The 24,252-nt window shown below is 46.0% G+C and overlaps 2 protein-coding genes across 2 annotated transcripts; both read left to right on the forward strand.

Moving 5' to 3' along the window:
- Positions 1-242: 242 nt before the first annotated feature.
- Positions 243-3,265, forward strand: LELP1 (late cornified envelope like proline rich 1). The gene is made up of 2 exons (XM_070467134.1): positions 243-387; positions 2,820-3,265. The coding sequence occupies exon 2, from the start codon at positions 2,841-2,843 to the stop codon at positions 3,147-3,149; it is 309 nt and encodes a 102-aa protein (XP_070323235.1). The 5' UTR covers positions 243-387; positions 2,820-2,840; the 3' UTR covers positions 3,150-3,265.
- Positions 3,266-12,509: 9,244 nt separating this feature from the next.
- PRR9 (proline rich 9) lies at positions 12,510-14,355 on the forward strand. The gene is made up of 2 exons (XM_020909862.2): positions 12,510-12,530; positions 13,206-14,355. The coding sequence occupies exon 2, from the start codon at positions 13,226-13,228 to the stop codon at positions 13,574-13,576; it is 351 nt and encodes a 116-aa protein (XP_020765521.2). The 5' UTR covers positions 12,510-12,530; positions 13,206-13,225; the 3' UTR covers positions 13,577-14,355.
- The last annotated feature ends 9,897 nt before the right edge of the window (positions 14,356-24,252 follow it).

Consider the following 24,252-nt stretch of genomic DNA (forward strand, 5'->3'; position numbering starts at 1 on the left):
AGGGGAGGAAGAGAGAGCAGGTGCCAAAAGAGCTTTTCTGCCCCCAACAACAATGAGTCCCTGTCCCTAGGGTTCAGTACCCTTCACCATAGCCTGATTTCACCAGCACGAATTTTGAGGGTTGGGGAGAGGACAAGAGCGCAAAGGAGATATTAATCATGGCCTATTCACATGTTCAAAGACTTGAGTTGAGCTGGGAGCTCTGGAGTCAACAATTGCTACTTGATGATGTAGCAATGAGGTCATAAGTGACTGTCTCCTTCTCTCCTATTCCGGCTTCCTCAGAGCTGGGCAGAGGAACCAGAGGGGGAAAATACACCTTCCCAGGCACAGCCATAACATCCACCTCACTCGACTACTTGTCAGGTTCAGTAACAACACAAAGGGGTGAGTTGCACGTCAACAACTGGAAATGCCCCGTCTTTCAGATCTCCTTTCTGGGGGATGACCCCCCACACCCCAGGCACTGAACTAGTTTGAAATGACTGCTGTTTGGGTGAAAGTTTCTTCTCATTCTCAGTAGCAAGAGTGGTACAATTCATTTGCAAGGGTGATTCTTAACCATTTTGGAGTTCAATGTAATTATCTGTCTCTTCAGAAAGTCATACTGATTTTAAAACAAAAGTAGACTTAAAAATTTATTTTTATACTGTTAGAGGAAATCCAAGATGTTCCAAGTTGATCCAAATTGCAAGTATTGTTAGAGACTTAAGAGCTCTGTCCATATCTAGAAGTCAAACAGTCTATAGAGGAAGACTTAGCTCAGGGCAAAATTTAACAGGGGGGAAAAGGAATTCCTCCTGAAAATCACGTTTTGTGACTCTGACATTCATATTTTCAGAGAAACTAGAATTTCCCAGTTTATCTCCTCTTCTCTTAACTTCTTCCCTCACTCTAATCAACTAGGAGAGGAGTTTCCAGAGTGGTCCGTGGGAGCCCAGCCATGGTAGGGATTCAACTCTTTCCATCCTCATTCCTCAAATTAAAAAAAAAAAATCAATTCTTATGGTTTTGAGGGCTTAGACAGGACATAGAATTGCAGTAAGTGTCCTAGGCCACTAAGGTCACTAATATATCCTCCCATTCAATTTCCAGAGGGATGGGGAGGTGTTCTTAAAAGCGTTCTTTAACACTGGTGTCATATCATGGACGCCTTTAGAAATGTGGACTCCTCAGAATAATGTTTTTATTTTTTTTTTCCATTTATTTTTATTAGTTGGAGGCTAATTACTTTACCATATTGTAGTAGTTTTTGCCATACATTGACATGAATCAGCTGTGGATTTACATGTGTTTACATCCTGATCCCCCCTCCTGCCTCCCTCCCCATCCCATCCCTCTGGGTCTTCCCAGTGCACCAGCCCTGAGCAGTTGTCTCATGCATCCAACCTGGACTGGTGGTCTGTTTCACCCTTGATAGTATACTTGTTTCAGTGCTATTCTCTCAGAACATCCCACCCTCGCCTTCTCCCACAGAGTCTAAAAGTATGTTCTGTACATCCATGTCTCTTTTTCTGTTTTGCATGTAGGGTTATCATTACCATCTTTCTAAATTCCATATATATGTGTTAGTATACTGTAATGGTCTTTATCTTTCTGGCTTACTTCACTCTGTATAATGGGCTCCAGCTTCATCCATCTCATTAGAACTGATTCAAATGAATTTTTTTAATAGCTGAGTGATATTCCATGGTGTATATGTACCACAGCTTCCTTATCCATTCGTCTGCTGATGGGCATCTAGGTTGCTTCCATGACCTGGCTATTATAAACAGTGTTGCGATGAACATTGGGATGCACGTCTCTTTCAGATCTGGTTTCCTCGGTGTGTATGCCCAGGAGTGGGATTGCTGAGTCATATGGCAGTTCTATTTCCAGTTTTTTAAGGAATCTCCACACTCTTCTCCATAGTGGCTGTACTAGTTTGCAATCCCACCAACAGTGTAAGAGGGTTCCCTTTTCTCCACACCCTCTCCAGCATTTATTGCTTGTAGACTTTTGGATAGCAGCCATCCTGACTGGCGTGTAATGGTACCTCATTGAGGTTTTGATTTGCATTTCTCTGATAATGAGTGATGTTGAGCATCTTTTCATGTGTTTGTTAGCCATCTGTATGTCTTCCTTGGAGAAATGTCTGTTTAGTTCTTTGGCCCATTTTTTTGATTGGGTCATTTATTTTTCTGCAATTGAGCTGCAGGAGTTGCTTGTATATCTTTGAGATTAATCCTTTGTCTGTTGCTTCGTTTGCTATTATTTTCTCCCAATCTGAGGGCTGTCTTTTCACCTTGCTTATAGTTTCCTTTGTTGTGCAAAGGCTTTTAAGTTTCATTAGGTCCCATTTGTTTATTTTTGCTTTTATTTCCAATATTCTGGGAGGTGGGTCATAGAGGATCTTGCTGTGATTTATGTTGGAGAGTGTTTAGTTTTTAAATCAATGAAATAAAATACATGGGGTTATGGAAGATACTGATTACACTGGCAAATATATGGTTAAGTATGGTTCCTATGTTGGGTTTGGGCAGGGTCCCAGGACCCTAGGTTAAGAACTCCTGCTCTAGGGGCTATGGAATGGAGACAAGGATAAATGCAGAGAGAGCAAAGTAAGCATGACGAGATCAAGAAATGCTGTCACTAATGCACTGCAAGGACCAGAAGACAACCCTTAGATAAGAATTTGGTCTAGAGCCTGAACATGTCCCAAGAAAGGCTTTCTTAAGAATAAGGATGGGCACAGGACAGGATGTGTGAGGAGCAGGAGGTCCCCCTCCCACCTTGCAATATGGTCTCCCACAAACAACCTGCCATGTATTTCTTTACAGGGCTCAGAGAATCAAGAAGGAATGTCGAGTGATGATAAAAATAAACCTAGTGAACCCAAGAATGAGCCCAAGCAATGTGATCCCGGGTGTGAACAAAGGTGTGAAACGAAATGCCAGCCCAGCTATTTAAAGAGGCTGCTGCAGCGGTACTCTGAAAAGTGCCAGCCACCAAAGTGCCCACCACCAAAGTGTCCCCCGTGTCCCCCGTGTCCCCCATCGTGCCCCCCACCCCCAAAGAGCCCTCCACCATGCCTACCGCCCTGCCCTCCTAAGCCGTGTGCCAAGTCCTGTCCTCCTAAATGCCCACCGCCCTGCCCACCCCCAGAGTGAGGCACTAAGGGCGCCACCCAGCCCACTACCTCCACCCTTTCATCATGTTCACCACCAAGGGGCTGAGAGCTGAAGCCATGAACTGACAAGTAAATGTGTTCCTCTGCTGTGCAAGACTTCCTTCTCCTGGTTTCTTGGCAGTTGGGGGTTTGTTTGTTGTCTTCCAGCTTTATACCAGTAAGAAGCAATCCCCTGGGGGTGAGGCTAGGACGCAGGCCCTCCACACTCAACAACCTTGGAAGATGGCCATGCGTCTGACCCCACCTGCTGCGTGGAGGGATGTGGAATCTTCTGGGGGGTGCACCCGGGGAACTTGCCCCTGGTAGAGCACCACCTGAGACAGCTATAAACATGGCGATCCAAGTGGCATCCCCGGGGGACACGCTGAGCACAAGGCGGGGAAGCGGGCGTGAAGGGGGAAAAGGAGTGGACACTGGGGAAAGATCCAGGAAAGTCAAGGAAAGAAGTCTGCCATGGCTTTTGGTCCCACTGCATGATGCTGGGGCAGAACATTCTGAAAACAGGCTGCATGTGTTTAAACTCTAGCTCTGCTTCCCTGCTGGCTCAGACAGTAAAGAATTTGCCTGCAATGCAGGAGTTCAATGCCAGGGTCAGGAAGACCCCCTGGAGAAGGGCATGGCAGCCCATTACAGTATTCTTGCCTGCAGAATCCCCAGGGACAGAGGAGCCTGGCAGGCTACAGTCTCTAGGGTCACAAAGAGTCAGACATGACTGAGCTGACTTAGCACGCACACAGCTACCTGGAGTACACATCAGTGGCTCAGTTCACAAAAGGGAAGTTACCAGTTTGTATTGCTGGGAGGGATATTAGGATGAGGAGGGGGCATGTAACATTTAAGAGAGAACTGTAGGAACCAGGACTTCAGGATCTGGGAATGTGGGCTCACCGCTACCATTTCAATTTCCCTCATCTCTACCAGGCTCCACTCCTCTTCAGAATGGGTCTCCTCACCCCTTAGAGCCCCCTGCATGTGCCATGGTCCTTGACCAGGAGAACCCATCTTGTTAATGGATATGGTATGAGGCATTCCTATTACTTCCAGAAAAGAGATCTGATTGCTTCTTTCCAAAAACATCGTCACAGCTCACAACATCTGAGCAAAAGTAGGTTTAGGATTCTCTGCTATCACAGAGGTAATGAAAGAGGCCAAATCTGAGATACTTCCTGTGGAATCATGGACCATAAACAGCTTTCTATCCCTTTGAGTCTGGAAAATGGTTCAGGACAGCAAAAGGGCACAGTAAGTACAGATAGTTCAAAATGTGCCCAAGAAAAGACATCTGGGGCCCTCACCAGGCCAAGGTCATATAATCAGCTGGTTGCAGAAGCACTTTTAGGACCCAAGAGCTAGACAAGGCCTTTCGGGTACATCCCCTCATTTCTTCAGATGTCAAAACGACTAGTTGTCTTCTCTGACATACAGAGCCTTGAGGGTCTCAGGGTCTCCTGGCAAGAATGGGAGCTTGGCACCCACACTGTAGAGTCCAGCAGAGAGGTTCCTCCTGGATGCAGGAACCTCTGAAAGTCTGATGTAGGGAATCAAGGTGGGGGGGCACGTCCAACTGTTGATAACAGGTGGGAAACTCTTCCACCCACTAGAAATCCAAAAGAAAAGAGGGAGGGAGAGAGAAAAAAAATAGAACAATAAGATATCATTCTTATTCATGTATTTAATGACCACTTTTTGATGCTAGAATAATTTTTATTTAAAAATTTAAGTTAATCTTTTCCCTCTCACCAAAACAAATCTTGAAGATAAACACATCAAAAAGACAAAACATAAAAGCACCAGAAGAAATTTTAGTTAACTATTTAAATAATCTGGGTATATGATGGGTCTTTGCAGGCATAACCCCAAGGCAGAAACCATATTTACGTATCTAAACTCATGTAACTACATAAATATGAAATTATGCATAAAATTTATAATGATCATTTTTAAATAATAAACCCCAGAACCCCAATGCTAAACACTGTGCCACCATTGGCAAAAGTGTAAATAGACAAAATTCTTTTAGAAAATAATTTGAGGAATATGATATGTATCAAAAGCATAAAGTGATTCAACTCTTGGACCCAATTGTTTCTTGTCTTGGAATCCATGCAAAGGAAAATAATTCCAAAATGAAAAAAAAAGTCTATATAAAGCAGTCACAGCGTGACTTAGAGACAATTTAACAGAGATTTGGATAAATAAATTTGGACTTATTATTTAATGAAACATTATATAAACATTAATGGAATGTATGGCATAAACAATTATGTTTAATCCAAAATTTCTATAATAATGATGATAATAATAGAAGGAAATTTGTCAGCATTCTAGTCACTTTAGGACAATGGAGTTATGGGTAACCGGTGAAGTAGTTTTATTTTCTGCCTTCTTATTAATAGGCTTTTATTTCTTTTGTAATAGGAAAAAATAATATAATCATGAATGCCTCAGAGACCCTCAAGCTCGTCTCATTTGCTCAAATGAGTAAAAAAAAAAAAGGAAAAGAAGGACGAACGTCTTTCTCCACCTCTCCTCTCCTGAGCACACCTCTGCTCTGGGGCCTGCCTCCAAGGCGTAGGATCAGCCCCACAGCCGAGCGGCTCCACGGCAGTGCGGGTCAGGGGCTGGGGCTTTCCTGGGGACCCCGAGGACATGGCACAGACTGGATGGAGGCCAGCTCTGAGAACATGAAACCATCCATCTGCCAATTTAGTTCTCTTTTCTACCATGTAAATGAAACAAAAGATAGACATCTCTTAATGGCTACTTTCCCAGCGCGGGAGGGGAAGAAAAAACTGGATCAAAGGCAATTCAGCAGGAAGATGGCTAGAACATGATGAGTGTGCCACCTCCCTGCAGAATGCCATAATTACTCCCAGCCTCAGCAGCAGTCACCTGCTCCAAAGGGTAGAGGGTTGTGTAAATAAGCAACACCTGAAGAGTGGCACCCTGAGAATCTGTGCAGTGCCAGGCTGATGGCTCTCAGATAATGTGAGGGGGCAGGGCCAAGCCTTCTCCTTTCCTGGGAAAGCAGTTCTGAGGGTCCGTCAGGAGAGCAGAAAGAGGATACTCTACCCTAGGCTCCCCTGCATCACATTTTCTCTAGAACCAGGGAGTGTACCGTCAGTCTTGGAAAAGCACTTCTAAGTCTTCCGATGAGGCCAGCTGGGGGCAACAGCAAGGAGAGCCAGGGCTCTGAAAGGGTGTGCACAGAATACAAGGATGTCTTACTTTGAAGCTGGAAGGAACCTTAGAGATGATGTTCACTAATCCCCCACCTCTACACACATAGAACTGGAGAGATGGCTGGAAGTAACCAGTTACCAAACCTGTACTATTTTCCCATTCTGCTTCCATGTGACCTGATATTCCAGCCAGGGACACACACAGGCTCGCCCTGGGAGGCTTTATTGATGACAAGTCATAACTGCTTCTATGTCACAGCTGTTGATGGTCAGCAAACAGATCCGTAAATACAGAAAGTCAAATGCCAAATATTAATACATAGGGATTCTAAGATACAAACTGATCATAAAATGCATATGGGGGTATTTTTAGCTGCAGCTGTCTTCCGGGTGCAGGAAACCTCAAATATCTCACCTAGAGAACGCCATGCTCCCTCCCAGGCTAGGAGGAAATGATGCTCAGCCTGAAAGCTATTCCCCAGCTGGGACCCAGGAGACCACGAATCGTGGTAGGAGTCAGAAGGGGACTTTGTCATCACTGGATATGAGAGTTGGATGTGGCATTTAACAGGCCCTCAGTGTCCAGGTGAGGAAACAAAATTCCAGAGAGGAAAACAATGTACCCAAAGTCACAGTGACTTGGTTGTTGGAAGAGTACGGGATTTCTAACTCTATTTTATGCCAAGATAATCCAGAACCCAGACTCAAAGGGAAAAGGACTGAAGACCAACATCAAGCCCAAACAAATTGGGAACATTATTTCTCCCCATTTTCTGTGTTAGTGGTCTTTAACCCAGAGGTCATGAACCCTCTGAAAGTGAAGGTTTGTAAATATACATACATCTTCATGCATGAGTGAGTGCTCAGTCGTTCAGTCATGTCTGATTCACTGTGACCCATGGACTGTAGCCCACCAGTCCATGGGATTCTCTGTCCATAGACTTCTCCAGGGAAGAATACTGGCGTGGGTTGCCATTTCCTTTTCCAGGGGATCTTCCTGACCCAGGGATGGAACCTGCATCTCCTGTGTCTCCTGCATTGGCAGGTGGATTCTTCACCATTGAGCCACCTGGGAATGTCTTCATCACTCCCAAACTGTTAAGAACTACTGACTGGTCTGTGTCTTTGTTGCCTCCTTAAAGTTATAAAGAATCCCCAATACAGTAGTTTCCTAAATGTTTTTAAATGGACAGGTCCCTAGCCCAGACACGAGCTCACCATATAACCTTCAACAAGGCCCTACACACTTTTGCACCTCAGTTTCCTCATCTTAAAAAATGCAGTCAATAAATGATTCCTTGTCTCCTGTTTAAAGCATGTGCTTGGCTAAAACAAGCAGGTGGAATCCAGTGGCCCCTCATGTCCCCTCTGGGCCCATGGCCTGTGATCCAGAGCAGCCCCTGCCATGACCTCTGAGTCAGACTCCCTGCGTGGTGACACAGGAGGAAAGGAAGTGAGGAGAGAGGTGGACTCAGCTCCGGGAATTCACAAGCTCCTTAAGCACTCCAGAAGCACCTGCTCCCCAGGAAATAGGATGAGATCCATTCAGCTTTATCAGAGCCACTGTCCTATGGGAACTTTTATGATATGAACAAAGGCGGTAGTTATTTGATGGGAAAGGGGGAAAGCAATGTCCTGCACACACCTGACTCTCTTCTGCTGACCCTATTTAATTACACCCTTGCTCCCAATAATGACAGTTACAGAAATCTAAAATCTTAAATCTCAGGTGGCATTGAATCAGATTGTCCCCAGCCTCGCTGGAGGGCTAGGGATGATCAGAGAAGCTACTTAGTCACCATATCTTAAGATGTAGGCTGGGACAATCTCCCCAAAGGTGTCCCAGCCCCGACCCAAATACTGGGCCACTAAGGCTGATTTTTGAGGGTTCAGACCCCAAATATTCCATCTCTGTACCAAGGAAAAGACAGGTCACCTAAGGTCACCCAGCCACCTGGCTAGATCACTGCCACATGCACAAGATAGAAGACTGGGTCTTCCTGTGGGTGGATTATAACCCAGTCAAGGAGGAACAGCCCACAACACACATGCATACTTCAAAGTCATGTAGATATGAGGCTAACCATTCATGATCACATGTATGGTATCACCGAATGTCAGAATTGGAATGGACTCGACTGATTTCTAATCTAACTTTCTGTTTTAAAGATGATGGACATGAAGCCAGGAAGGGCCAGGGACTTGCATGAAATTTCACATCTTGTTGGGGACAGAACCAGGTCTCTGGAGTTTCTGTGCAGTAGTCTGTCTACTGCATCGCAATGCATAGAAAAGTACAAGTGAAAGACCAAGTGCTGGGGGGACTCAGAAAGGAAATAGGACAAGGACGACTGGGAGGGATCAAGAAGGCTTCAGGGAGGAGGTGAGTCCTGGACAGATTCAGATTGCTCTACAATTCTGTAAGTAGCTTGTAAGTGTTGGTGCATATGTTTTCTAATTTATCAGTTATAAGAAACCTGTGAAAGAGTATTATCCCTTTTCAACAAAAGGAAATTGAGGCTCTAAGAAGCTAAATAGCATATCCAATACTACACACACTGTATGTAACAGAGTCATGCCTAGGTCAGTAGGATCTGGAGTCCATTCTTTCTCCACACATTATTGAAAGCAAGTCTTTGGCTGATATGCTTAAATAAAGGAGTATTAAGCTGGGAATTTAGTTCTTCATTTGAGACTTCCCTCCCCCAGAGTGGCCAAGAGCCTCAGACACTGGGAAGGCATACTAATTTTCTGTTACTGCTATAATAAGTCAACACAACTTTAGTGGCTTAAAACATCAGAAATTTATTATCATCCAGTTCTGGAAGTCATAAGTCTGACATAGGTCTCTCTGGGCTAAAATCAAAATGCCATTCTAGAAGCTCTAGGGGAGAATCTCAGATCTAGAGGTTGTCCACATTCTTAGGCTAGGGTCTCCTTCAGCATCTACACAACTTGCAATGGCCAAATCTTTCTCACATCACATCACTCTGACACTGACTCTTCTGCCTGTTTGCATTGAAGTACCCTTGTGATTGCACTGGACCCCCTTCAGTGTAATCAGCTCAGAGTCAGTCCTGTTCAAGGAGTTGAAATCTGGACTCCTCCTAACTGCCTTCACCCTCCTCCCTGAGAAGTTTCTCCATTGTTCTGCACATCTATTTGGTCTCCTTCTCCCTCAGCTCAGCCAAAGACACAGAAATTCATTCTGCTTGAGCAAGGTCTTCTGGGGCATCCTGCTGCAGAAAACTTGGAGATCTCAACCAAGCAGGCCTCCTCCCCAATCTCTCACCCATCCCTTTCCTGCATCAGCCTCAGCCTCTCCTCTCAAAGGGCTCCTAATGAAGAAGCCTTCCTCCAAGCTCCCTAGAAGGTCCCTGCCCACCCTCCTTACCTGGTTAATTCCTACTGTCCAGTAAAGCATGACACAGACATCTCCTGCTCTGGAAGCCTTCTAGAGCTTTCCAGAGCCTTCCATTCAAGGCTAATGTAGCAGCCTTCTTCTGGGATGTGGGGGCTTACCTCTGTCCATCTTTCCCATGAAACTGTGAGCCCCTTGAAAGCAAAGCCACAAATAACTGAAAGAATGAATGAATCAATGAATAAACTCAATGACAGAGAATTCCTTGCTTTCTAGGACTCCCAAGGAGTTGCTTTGTCTCTTAGACCAATGTCCCTCAACATTTTTGGCACCAGGGACCAGATTCTTGGAAGACAATTTTTCCGTGGATGGGGATGGGTTAGGTGGGGGTGGTTCAGGCGATAATGCGAATAATGGGAGAGGCAGCAGATGAAGTTTCGCTAGCCCATCACTCACCTCCTGCTGTGTGGCCTGATTCCTAGTGGCCACAGACAAGGGACCCCTGTCTTAGACAGAATTCCACAGAAAAGACAAAGGAGATGAAGAGGGAAAGGATAAATGGAAGGAGGAGGTGGGAAAAGAAGAGAAAGGAAGAGGAGAGCCCCCCATTCTACACCTGATCATCCAGTTCCCAGATTCCCCAAATGACCTACTCTTCAGATACTCCAATAGGTCTTCCAAATCCTCTCCTGGTCCCCCGTACCCCACTCCCACTGCAGCCTAGAAGATTATGTCCTCACAGGAATATCAGCACCACTCCCCTGGCTGGCCTCTGTCCCCTCCCCACTCCAGCATATGTCCCTCACCAGGACATTGAGGGGGCCAGGCTGGTGCTACATCAATTCTCCATGTACCAGTCCTAAAGGCCAAAACATCACCTGGCCTCCCCCAGTTCACCTTTTGAAAACTTTTTCAGGAACAAGCATCCAAAAACTATGTAAATCTTTGAAGGCTTTTCTGATTTTAGCCTTTTTTAGGAAATGACCTAAACCTATCTCTTCAAGCTTTACAGTCCCTAAAAATTGGTCAACTTTAGCAAACAAGCACAAGTCACCATGTTGTGATTGAAGGGCTTCTTGTACAATGAATGTTTTCCCATTTTCCATTAAGTGAAATCCTTCTCTGCCTCCCATTGTCTCCCATTCACCTTCTTCTTTCTTTAATTAATGCATTTACTCCATCAATAATCATTTCTCTTTCACTTACTCAGTCTTACAGTCCCCACCACCTAAGAAACTACAACCTAAGATCGAAATAAGATCTTGTACACAAATAACTGGAATTCCTAAATAACAATGCATGCTAAGTCACTTCAATCGTGTCCAACCCTTTGCGACCCCATGAACTGCAGCGCACCAGGCTTCCCTGTCCTTCACCATCTCCCAGAGTTTGCTCAAACTTATGTCCATTGAGTCAGTAATGCCATCCAACCAACTTATCCCTTGTTATCCCCTTCTCCTGCCTTCAATCTTTCCCAGCATCAGGGTCTTTTCCAATGAGTCAGCTCTTTGCCTCAGGTGGCCAAAGTATTGGAGCTTCAGCTTCAGCCTGCCAGGTTCTTCTGTCCAAGGGATTCTCCAGGCAAGAATACTGAAGTGGGTTGTCATTTCCTTCTCCAGGGGATCTTCCCAACCCAGGAATCAAACCTGAGCCTCTTGTGTCTCCTGCATTGGCAGGTGGGTTCTTTACCACTTGTGTCACCTGGGAAGCCAATAACAATGGTAAATGTCATATAAATAGCACAACAAGATACTGTGAGAGTGCTGAAAGACAGAAAAGCGTTTCTAGTTTAACCAGGAAAGGTTCCTTGGAAGACAGAAGACTAGAGTGGAGCCTTGACAAATGCTTAGGATTTCAAAAGGCCCAGGAAAGGAAGGCACACAAGATGGAAGTGACAACCCAAACAGAGACTTACAAGTAGAGAAAACTGGGTGTGCTTGCTTTGAAACTTTTCCTTTCATCCCTCTAATTTTTATTAACCTGAGTTCTAAGAAAAGTTTTTCCAGAAGGCAAGGTGACAGATCAGCCTTGCTTGGTCCATCCTGTTTTCTTGGTCACTATGAAAACTCTGAGTAGCTAACTCCACTCTTAAAAATGTCATAAATCAAAAAAAAAAAAAAAGAAAGAAATGTCATAAATCAAGGTTGAGATGATGAAAATTATCTGCCTTCTCCCTTCTTATTCTTCCCCTCCACCCTACTTTACAACCAAAGAGTGACAAATGACTCCAATTTCCCTCCAGATCTCCTTTCAAGAAATCACTCTCTGCAGGAGGCTGTAGGTTGTCTGTCTGTCTGGGCCCTATCTTCCTTGTGTCCAAAGGAGTGTGACTTTGAAGAAGGATCTAGTGGAAATGACTGAAAGGGGCCATATGTCCCTTGACCCAGACAGACTTCAGACTTTAGGCATAAATTCTTACATGGCTGAAGATGAGATGAGCAAGGCAGATCTTATCTCACCACCTCCTGAACCAGTTTGGGCAGACAAGGGACCCAGTCCTAGTTCTGAGGCTGAGATAACGTTTTATGAACATTCTTTTGCGGCTGCCTCTAATGAGAGAGATCTGACGGGAGCCCCTCCCTGCTGAGGTCTGGTGAGGACCCAGAGGCCAAAAGAGAGGCTGATTAACAGGCATCCCAAGCAATGACTCAAACCACGGGCAATTTCAGACGAAGCTCGTTATGGTGACTCCACAATTAAGACCTCAGCCCACGTGGCCAGTCGGTCTTACGGGAGGCTGGACCAAGCACTGTATAAAAGTCCCTACCAGACTGGGCTCCTCCATCCACATACTTTATTGAGGCTTGTAGACGATCAGGTAAGTGGGAACAACTGTGTCCTCTCTCTCCCTTTCTGTTCTATCTCTGGGAGACCACTGTTCTCTTCCTCCACTGGACTGTACTTTCTACTGATTTTTTGAAGTGGTTTGCCACTTCTTAGGGCTTCCCAGCTGGCTCAGTAAAGAATCTGCCTGCCAATGCAGGAGACGCAGGAATCATGGGTTCAGTCCCTGGGTAGGGAAGGTCCACTGGAGGATGAAATGGCAACCTACTCAAGTATTCTTTGCCTGGAGAATCTTATGGACAGAGGAGCCTGACGGGCTACAGTCCATAGGGGTCACAAAGAGTCAGACATAACTGAGCATGCACACACACATACACCATTTCTTGGGCTTCTTAAACTATTCTGTGTATTCTACCTAGTCTCTTGCAACTAAATTTCAAAAGGATTAGTCAAATAGAATAGAAAGAAAAGGTCTATAGGCAAACTGGAGTTTGGGGGTTGGGGGCTATAGATATTGACAAAACCTATGAGAATATCCTCAACTAGGAGATGTGCTGAAGTACAGATAGAAAGAGAAAGGAATAAAAATCTGCAGAGAAATGAATTCTTAGGGTTAATCATCATTTATTCCCCATTCACCTCTCTCAAACCTTCATTATCAGCCTTTTACAGTTAATGCATATATTTTCAAAGCTTATGTTTGTTTCAGGTCCTACCAATCACCCTAGGATGTCCTTCAATGAGCAGCAGTGCAAACAGCCATGTGTGCCTCCTCCGTGTCTTCAAAAGACCCAAGAGCAGTGCCAGGCAAAGGCTGAGGAGGTGTGCCTCCCCCCATGCCAGGACCCCTGCCAAGAGAAGTGCCCAACGAAAATTCAAGAGGTGTGTGTTCCTCAGTGTCAGGCATTAAGCCAAGACAACTGCCCACAACAAAGCCAAGACCCATGTCTCCCTCTATGTCAAGACCAATGTCCATCTCAGTGCACGGAGCCATGCCAGGAGTTATCTCAGACAAAATGTGTGGAGGTTTGCCCACAGAAAATCCAGGAGAAGTGCTTACCCCCTGGCAAGGGGAAGTAGTTGCTCATAATGCTATGTGGGGGTCCAGAAGATGATCCCAACTTCAGCCCACACCATGGTGACCTTTTCTTATGGGTACCTCTGTGTGCACCCTGCTCTCGCCTCCTGGCTTCCTCAGTATTCCACGACTTGGTCTGTGTCTCTGAAGACAGTTCTGTCTGTATTTCCTCAACCTCTGTGAATACGTATTATTGTCAACAATCTATTAGAAGGTCTTAGCTGTCGGAATGATGTGGTTATCAAGGAAGACCACAGAAGCCCAGTTCAGCTCCCTTGGGGCAAAAGTTCACCCTACCCTGGGTGTGTAACAGCGAAGGATGCCTCCATTCATCTTTCAGAATGTCAACCTCTTACTTGAGTCTCAAAACAAACTGAATTTTGATGGACTTTGCGCTGATCACCACCACCACCATAAGTGAGGAGAAGAAGTTGGTGGTGTTGCAAAACTAAAAAACGGGTTAATTTTATATCTGTATCCCAAAACAATGACAGAAAGTGATTAGATGTTGGAACATTGGCTGTGTTTGAAAAAATGAAACTAAATGAAATGTAAGTGGCTGATTCCAAATAGCCAGTAAGGAAAGATGTGATTAGATGTTTGGGGTCCTGGTGATCGATCTCTGTGCTCCATTGCTGACCGGCTGCAGGCCCTTCATTTCTGCCATGTACCCTCTTTAGAGATGGATTTGTGACTGTGTGGTGCAGGCTGCTGTCCTCCAGCTCTTTGCCTTCTTCTCCCTGGTAAAGGTAAAATGCAGAATAAAGCTGATCCTAAAACATGCCTGACTCGATGTGTGCTCATTCCTGCTGTTCTTGTGATGATAATTTTCTCCTTCTTTGACAAATCTCACATAGGAATAAAAAACAGCCCTCCAAGATGTACAGAATAGCCATGCTGAAAGAGGCCTCCTTAAGGGGTGCCCGGACCACCCCACCCTCATCCACAACATATCATAGGCCCACCTGTGCCCATATTTCATACCTGAGAAAATCCAGCTGGGGTTGGGACTTCAACACTTCAGGTCCAGGGTTCTTTCCACAACAGCGTCTTTCCTCTCTGACCCTTGCTTTCCAGAGGAAAGGACTAATATGGGAGAAGGAGCCTTCAATGGAAGAGCCATGATACCCACAACCATAGCATCCCTCTCTGAAGGAAAGCACAGATGTACTTCTAAGATGAACATAAACTTGAGGGCCAAAATTGTGTGCCCTACCATCTGGCCAGATTTCAGAAAAGCCAGGCAGCCTGGTTCACCTCTCTGCACCCTGTTACTGCCCCCAGTTGTGGAGGAAACACAAGACTGTGAGCTCTGGGTTTGCACAAAAGGGCTGAGGAGACTCCAGACTTATGGGAGAGAATCAATGGTGGCTTCTCAGCTGTGCCTGGAGGTCTGACCTGGGCCCTGAGACTTGAGTCAAGGGCCAGGCTCCTAAGGGCTAAAGGGACTCCTCCTTCATCCTCAGGGACCCCCTCTTCCTCAGCCTGTATGGCTATGCCCCCATGGACAGCCTGGCCAGCCCCTGCCTGTGGGCTGTGTGAAACCTGAGGCCTCAACTGTTTGGCTGAACTGGGGCCTTCCAGCACCGGGATCAGCGAAGGTCTCAATCTCAGAGATTTTTCTAAGCTGAGAAAGAACTGGAGGATGACTCGAGGGAGATTTCAAGTGGCAAATGGAGCCCTCAGACACTCACTGAGTCTACAGGTGGCAAATGCCAGGCCCTGCAATCTATGCACATTCTCTACGGGAATCCTGACATCAGGTGGAGTATATTGCCCCTTTGTTAAGGAACCAGTCTGGCATCACAGAGCTAGCAAGTGGTGAAGTCAGCATTCTGAGTTTTTCTTGACTTCAGAACAGACTCTTACTTGCATGAGGAAAGTGTACATGACACACAGACAAGATTTCCAGAAGCTGTGTTATTCTCAGTCATTCATTCATCCACCTATCATTTGCTGACTGATCACCTACCAAGTGCTGAAGATCCAATAATCAGGCAGCATCCCCAAATAGGGCTAGAGAGCTGTCTTTCCACAAGGCACATGTGCCAAGGGGCACTTTACAAAACCTCCCGCACATATCAAGTCCCTGAACATCCCCAGAGGTCTGAATCAGTTCTCTTGCCTCTTTGCCTGCTTGGACTAAGTCTTCTCTTCCATTTTCCATCTGTGGAATAAGCCAGCTGCTCCACAGTGCCCAGATAGCTCAGCAGGTAAAGAATCCACTTGCAGTGAAGGAGACACAGGTTCAATCCCTGTGTCGGGAAGATCCCCTGGAGCAGACAATGACAACCCACTTCAGTATTCTTGCCTGGGAAATCCAATGGACAAAGGAGCTTGACAGGCTAAAGTCCATGCAGTCACAAAGAGTCAGACATGATTGAGAGGTGAACACTTTCCACAACACTTTCCCCAGGGGCCCAGCTTGCAAGGAAAGCCTTGCCAGTAGTGGAGCTTCTGACTGGGCTGAGGAGGCTCGGGGACATTCCTCCAACCTGGCTCAAGCCCAGGGAATGTCTTTGATCTCTGGCAATAAAAGTGTGCACAGATTTGAGTCCAAGATCAGATGCTCAGGTGCTGAGCGGAAGCATGAGGCAGATGAACAGGGAGAGTCCAGCCACATCAGAGAGAGGGCAACCCGCTGATTACAGGGGCGGCCTTAGCAGATGGGGGAGACAAACCTGCAGATCGCAGATAGGGGAGCAGACATCAGGGAGCCAGCAGGCCCTCATCAAACTCGGTCATGGGAACCGCCGCACGGGGCTCCTGCCCATAGAACTCCGTCCAGCGCTGCCTGCACTGCTGCGATGAGAGCTGAGGCCCCAGTGACACAGACCTGGGCCATGGAGACCGCCAGGACCAAGCCCCACAGAAACCACACTTCCCCGGCTGTTTGCATCAGAGGTGGAGCTTTTCAGAAAGGGGTGGGGGGAGGGGATTACCAGGGAGACCCCCAGATGCTACAAGTCCTAGTTGACAATTGTTAAAGAAAACCAAACATGGATGCCATAGGTTTTTTGTTTTTAAGTCCTTACTGAATGTGTTACAATACTGCTTCTTGGCTGCATTTTTTTGGCCATGAGACATGTGGGATCTTATCTCTCCTACCACGGATTGAACCCACACCCCCTTCATTGGAAGGTGAAGTCCAAACCACTAGACAGCCCAGAAGTCCCTGAGTGCCATAGTTTTAATATATCCTTCCACCAAACACCCACAGCCACATAACCAGAACTAAAACGATCCTGATTTCCCCAAAGTGTTGACTTCTGACCATTAGCAAACTTAAGCTTTCCTCCTGTCAGCATGATCTCATAGTTTCCCAGACAATCAGCTACCGAAGAGTAACTTTGGGTAGCACTGTTACCCAAAGAGAGTAATTCCATGTAACACTGTTACCGATGCAGGCTTCTGGTGGCCAATCATGAGAAACAGCAATGTACTTCCTCATTTTAGAAACTGAGCTGTAACCCTCATTTTCTCAGAAGGTTACATTTTCAGCTTGAAGCCTTCCAGTTCTCCAAAATGTTCTGTACAATTAATAAACTTTTACATTTTCCCCAACTTGATTTGGTTTTAATTTTTCACTCAGTTAACTCAGTATGTGGCAGGTGTGGACCCCTGGGCTCCAGGTACCAAAAGAAGATGCGAAGTGATAGGAGCACGAAGGAGGGTGGTGGGGCACCCACTCCTAGGGTAACTATTTGTGGAGACCCAACCTGTGCAGGAGGGAGGGGGATGCATGATGGAGCAGCAGCCTGAAGACCAGTATTGAAAACTATTTAGTCTAGAGAAGACACTGCCCAAAGGAGCAGGATAGTTGTGCTCAAGTATTTTAAGTGACTTGGTGAGGAAGGAAATGGATTTCTATGAGGTTACAAAGGGTGGAGTTGGAACCAATGGACAGAAATTACAAATCTGGGTTCAGTTTAAGAGCTTTCGTATAATGAGATCTGCTTGCTGGTAAGAGGAGGTGCCTTTGGACTTGCCATGTTTCCACAAACAGGAGGTGTGCAACCAGGGAGTGATAACCGGTGTGAGAGCCATGCTTCCTTCCGCCCGTCGAGTGCTGAGGCTCACCTCACTCATCTAACTTTCCTGGGCAGAGTGGGGATCAGGGGGCAGAGGAGCCTAAGGGGACAGGGAGACTCAGAAGACCTGACCCCAAGGTCAGGAGACAGAGGAAATTACTCTGGCCTCTAATATATACCCCAGAGGCCCTTTGGGGACCCAAACTTCTGGGGAACAGCAGAGTGTGGACCACAGCTGGAGACAAAAGGAAAGGGGGTAAGTGATAGGAAGTGGCTCCCCCAAATTTAGGACTTTTTAAAATATGGATTGGGGCCCAAACAGTTCAGCCCTGAGTGGCACCTCACAGTAATTCCTCACTGCCTCCAAATCCAGTCTCCCCAGCCGGGGTTTAGCACATCTCTCTTCCCTTTATTCCTTACTACTTGGCTTTCTGGAGCTCCTTTCTCTCCCAGGCCAGCATGGTGCATCTGTTCCAGGCATATGTGCCCCTAACAACCATTGAAGCCTCCTTTCTGCCTGTACCTGCCTCTCTCCAACCCGGGATTCCCCCACCCTTTGTGTCTGCAAACCTATGCATTTCAAACTCACCTTCTCCAGGAAGCCTTCCATGATGTCAAGTCTACTTCTTAAATGTACAGGAAGACTTCTGCAACACTTCAGCCTGGACGCCATGCACCCACACTGGTCCCTAGGGGCCTTGCAGCTGCCTTGCATGTGACTGGCCTCTATCTCCTGTCAGTATGAGAGCCCCAGATGATGGCCCATGAGCCTAACTGTGTTCTTTGTCTCTCTTCACTGGACCAACCACACAGAGGTTGGTCCAGTGACAGTCAGATGACTGTCAGAGTCATCCGACCACCATGTCCTTTGAGGCAGAGACGAAGGAGGTTTCTTTTATTGTTAGGGTGACCAAAATCATCCTGGCTGTCCTGGAACTGAGGAGGTTCCCAAGATGCAGGACTTTGGTGTTAACATCAGGAAAGTCCCCCAGGAACCAAGACAAGCTGATCACCCTAACCAGGTACCTGCCTGTACAAGACACGCTGTCTAATGATACAGGAGTATAGATGGAGAACAGATACAACTCCCCATGTTGGAGAAGCTCTCAACCTAAGCTGGGAATAGGAAAACCTCCCAGAAAAAACTGCAAGCCCAGAAGACTTAGTGTCTACTGTCTGCCCACCCCTCTCTCCAGCCCTATTGGGTGTATGTGTTGGCATGGGACACTACACCAACAGGCGGGTACCCACGCCAGGCCTGGATAAGCACAAACTGGCAGGTCCTGGCTCAGAGAAGTAGTATAGTTGGGGGGTATCCCACATCTTCCCACTCCATCCCCTCTACCATCATTAGCCCTAGGACATCTCAGTCTGGACTTGCCCACTCCTCTTCCTTCTCTCCCACAGACACTGACCTCACACCTGAAAATGGCTAAGAGAAAAGGCAGGCGGGCTGGCAGGGCCATCTAACCTGAAGTTCCCCATCTCTCCTCCTCTCTCCAGCAGTCTCATAACACCTGGCCCTCCTTTAGAAGTCCATCTCTCTTCCCAACAGCACCATCTACTGGCCATGCAGGCCCTGCGCCTGAGTCAGAGATGGCTGCTCACGCTGGGGCCTGGCCAGCCAGCCTGCTGAGAAAAGTCAAGAGAACAGAGATGGGAGGAAGGCTAAACATGCAAGACAAAAGTTAAATAATGCATGGGGTTAAAGTGCATGATGGTTCAGAACATAAGCTCAGGACTCAGATTGCAGGGATTTAAATTTGGACCCCACCACTTCTTTTCCTTTAAAAAAAATTTTCTGAGGCCCTTGTATGGGCCAGTACTGTTCCAAGCACTGGATAAACAGTGATGAATTAGAGATTCTGCTTCCCAGAGCTTACATGAATGGAAGAAGACAGACAAAAAGCAACTAAGCAAATGTATAAATAAAAAAAATATAGAAAACAAAATAGGGTGAGGAGACAATATCTGCCGAGGAGGTCCTTTTAGCCAGGTCGTCTGCAAATGCCTGCCTTAGCAGGTGAGGTCTGAATGGCAATGTGAATGGTCTGAAGGAGCCAGCTGTGTGGAGGATGGGAATGAGTGTTAGCAGAGAAAGCAGCATCTGCAAGGGAGGTGGGTAGCCTCTGGAGTCTCCTCCGGACCCTGCAGGTGAAGGTGAACACTGACCAAATTTTAGTCCATCCAAGTGAATGTGAGAAGGGCGACGCCTCTTGTCACAGGAGCCCCGAGTGAGAAATAGGAGCATTTCACACAAAGATGAGAAGTCTTAGGGGACACAGGATGGCTGTCTTCAGACCTTCAAATGTCATCCCAGAGGAAAGAGCATGGGTGAATTCAGGGTACAGGAAGGCAGATTTCTGCTCATTTCAGGAATAAAATGTCCCAGCAATGAAAATGACTGCCCATGCAGTGGTGAGCTCACCATCACTGAAAGTACGCAAGAAGAGGCCAATGACTAGCCCAGAAGGTTATAGATGTTTGGGCTCAATATTTTATTAGTCTTTTAACTTACACTTAAATTCTTAACAGGTTGCTCTGAAGGTAGGGCAAACAGCCTTTGTCAGCCAGTCACTGAAGACATCTGCCCCCATCCCCAGGACCAGGAACACACAATATCAGGGCAGAAAACTGCCTGCTGGCTACAGAACAAGCTTCTCATACCTAGGACCGACCCTGGTGTGAGAGGAGAAGGACAAGTCCTTGTCTTGGTCTATGCCTGCTCCCTTTCCCCTGTCACAGCACCAGAAAATGGGGACTTCCTCCCCTACAGCAGCCTGAGAAAAAGACAGTCCAGGTTCCTACAGAAAATATCCTACTCTTCCTGTCTCAAACTTCTTTATGTTGCACTACCTCTTTTTGTTGCACTACAAAATATTTGCACGTAATAACCAGTGAATACATGAAAAAGGCATGTTCACCTCATCAGAGAAAAACAAATTAAAACCTCAACAGCACACCCACTGGAAGGGCTAAAATTAAAAAGACAGAATGTGCAGAGATGAGAGGCTGTGAGTGCACACCAGTGCAACCACTTTGGAAAGCTCTTTGGCTCCAACTACTGAAGCCAAATGTCTGGAGAGCCAGTGACTGAGCAGCTCCCCTCCTAGGCATATACTCTGCATGTGGTCACTAAAAATCAAATATTAAAATATTCATCCTAGTATTAAAGTAGCCAGATACCAGAAACTTCCAAAATGCCCATCAATGAACACAAATTTTGAATATAAACAAAATGCCCAACAATGAATATAAACAATAATCACACAATATGATATAGTGATGTGTTCAAATGATGTGCAGCTACATACCTCAACAGAGCTAATTCTCACAAATATAAATTAAGTGAGCAGGAAAGGAAACACACACAAAATATTTAAGTGAATTATATAAAATTTGTTTTACAGAGATGAAAAGCTAGAATATTGACAATTCTGTATGGCTCAACATAAGACATGCTGTCCATTTATGTCATTCAGATAACATACAAGAATTGGCCAAGCAAATCTGGGTTGCAGAGACCACGACAGAGGATACAGGAGTTGGGGGCAGCATGATAATAAATGGAAGGGAGCAGAAGGGAATATTCATTTTCTTGATCTGGCAGCTGCTTACCTTGGTGTATTTGTAAAGATTCACTGAACTGCACACTCATGATATTTACATTTTTTCAGATGTATACTTTAATGAAAAGTCTGTTAGTATTCTTTGAATTCATCATGTAATACATGTATATCATTTATAAGCATCAATATGCACTATCATCCTAACATCATATAAGTTAGAAAACAAACGCAAAACGTAGACTATTTAAAGGATGAGATAAATATGGGGAAAAGGAAAACTATTTTTTTTCTGGTCCCAATGGATGGTTTTATGCAGCCTCAGTGGACCAGCATGCTCTCTGGAAATTTTTGAATAATGGAGCCTTGGTTTACTCAGTAGCTGCATGACCTTGGGCAAATCTCCCAGCCTGTTTCTACATCTGTAAAATTGAAATGTCATCATTCACCCATACTTCCAGACAGCTACCCTCAGAATCAAATGAGATATTTGTGAAAATACTAGACTGTGCATATGTTCTTCCCTCTGCTGGGCTTGTCTTTTCTCTACTTGTCTGCCAGGCAAACGCCTTCATGTCTCAGCCTAGTGTCATATCCTCTGTGCAACTGCTTCCCTGACACCCTGAGCTCTTCTCACCCACTCTGTGCTCCCAGTTCAACCCGTTCACACATATGCCGTCCCTTTGAGGTGACCCCACTGGATGCAGTGCATTTCTTGGCATGGCTGTCTCCCCTATCAGGATGTGCACCCAGAGAGCAGGGCTTATTGTTTTTTCCCCTGCATCCCAAAGGTCAGAATGGAGCCCGGCACAGTGGTGCCAAATGTAGGGCCTCTGGACTCAGCTGGATTGGTTTGCAGTTCAGAGAAAGCCCCAGACCAGAACTCCCCTGGGACAACAGAGACCTTAATGAAGGCTGTCTGGCTGCAGGTGTCAGATGTGGGCAGGTCACTGGGCAGGAGCAGGGCTGGGCATCTGCTTGCCCAAACCAGGGACAAGCCAACACTGAAGCCTGGGCTTCCATTTATAGGGCTTCCCGGGGTGGACTTGGCACTTGTATGAACGCTGCACCCCAGTTATGGAGGCAGCCCCGCCTGGGCCTTTCACACCGCAGAAGCTGAAGCAGTTCCAAATGGCATTCATGCTTCAAGCCGCGATCAGACTCCCTGTGGGACTGCACTGCAGAGTCCACCCAGCTCACACCCTCCTCTTTGCCTCTAGCATGTCCTTCCAGAATAGGGGGTTCCTCTTCCTTACCCTCCAGAGCTTCACAAACTCATAAGGCTGCATGCTGCACCGCTCACACCATATCACACACACACATATACATATGCCCTCCACAACACACCCCACACAACATATATGCAACATACATTCACACATACATGCATGCATACAAAATACACACACACAGAGGCCCTCCAATCCTGAGCCAGTGCAGGTGACTCTGGGTGTTGGGACCATGTCTGCCCCCTGCCCTTTGCCTTTTGGATAAAGCACAGGCCCTGTTGGCCACAGAGGCAGGAGAAAAGTGATAGTTCTATGGTTTGGAAAATGGATCTCTGCCATTTGTGTCTATCACAGGTCCTTCACCTGAGGCCTGAGTGGCCCTAGATTTCAGCTGGTCTTGGAGAAACATCCCATCTGATGACCCAGCCCTGATGGTCAAGGACCCCCAATTTGAAGATAGGACACAGCTAATCTTAGGGACTACTGCACAATTGCACTCATCTCACACGCTAGCAAACTAATGCTCAAAATTCTCCAAGTGAGGCTTTAACAGTACATGAACCAAGAACTTCCAGATGTTCAAGCTGGATTTAGAAAAGGCTGAGGAACCAGAGATCAAATTGCCAACATCTGTTGGATCATGGAAAAAGCAAGATTCCAGAAAAGCAACTACTTCTGCTTAATTGATTACGCCAAAGCCTTCTACTGTGTGGATCACAACAAACTGTAGAAAATTCTTCAAGAGATGGGAATACCAAACCATGTTACCTGCCTCCTGAAAAATCCATATGGAGATCAGGAAGGAAGAGTTAGAACCAGACATGGAACAACGGACTGGTTCCAAACCGAGAAAGGAGTATGTCAAGGCTGTATATTGTCACCCTGCTTATTTAACTTATATGAAGAATAAATCATGAGAACTGCCAGGCTGGATGAAGCACAAGCTGGAATCAAGATTGTCAGAAGAAATATCAATAACCTCAGATATGCAGATGACACCACCCTTATGGCAGAAAGCAAAGAGGAACTGAGGAGCCTCTTGATGAAAGTGAAAGAGGAGAGTGAAAAACCTGCCTTAAAACTCAACATTCAGAAAACTAAGATCATGGCATCCAGTCCCATCACTTCATGGCAAGTAGATGGGGAACCAATGGAAACAGCGACCAACCTAAACAGCATATTAATTATCCCACTTCTGGGCATACACACCGAGGAAACTAGATCTGAAAGAGACACATGTACCCCAATGTTCATCGCAGCACTGTTTACAATTGCCAGGACATGGAAGCAACCTAGATGCTTCCCATCAGCAGACGAATGGATAAGGAAGCTGTGGTACATATACACAATGGAATATTACTCAGCCATTAAAAAGAATTCATTTGAATCAGTTCTAATGAGATGGATGAAACTGGAGCCCATTATACAGAGTGAAGTAAGCCAGAAAGATAAAGACCAATACAGTATACTAACGCATATATATGGAATTTAAAGAGATGGTAACAATAACCCTATATGCAAAACAGAAAAAGAGACACAGATGTACAGAACAGACTTTTGGACTCTGTGGCAGAAGGCGAGGGTGGGATGTTCAGAGAGAATAGCATTGAAACAAGTATGCTATCAAGGGTGAAACAGATCACCAGCCCAGGTTGGATGCATGAGACAAGTGCTCAGGGCTGGTGCACTGGGAAGACCCAGAGGGATAGGATGGGGAAGGAGGCGGGAGGGGGGATTGGAATGGGGAACACATGTAAATCCATGGCTGATTTATGTCAATGTATGGCAAAAACCACTGCAATATTGTAAAGTAATTAGCCTCCAACTAATAAAATTAAATAAATAAATAAAA

Source organism: Odocoileus virginianus, chromosome 5, assembly GCF_023699985.2.
Source record: "Odocoileus virginianus isolate 20LAN1187 ecotype Illinois chromosome 5, Ovbor_1.2, whole genome shotgun sequence".
Lineage (NCBI taxonomy): Eukaryota > Metazoa > Chordata > Mammalia > Artiodactyla > Cervidae > Odocoileus > Odocoileus virginianus.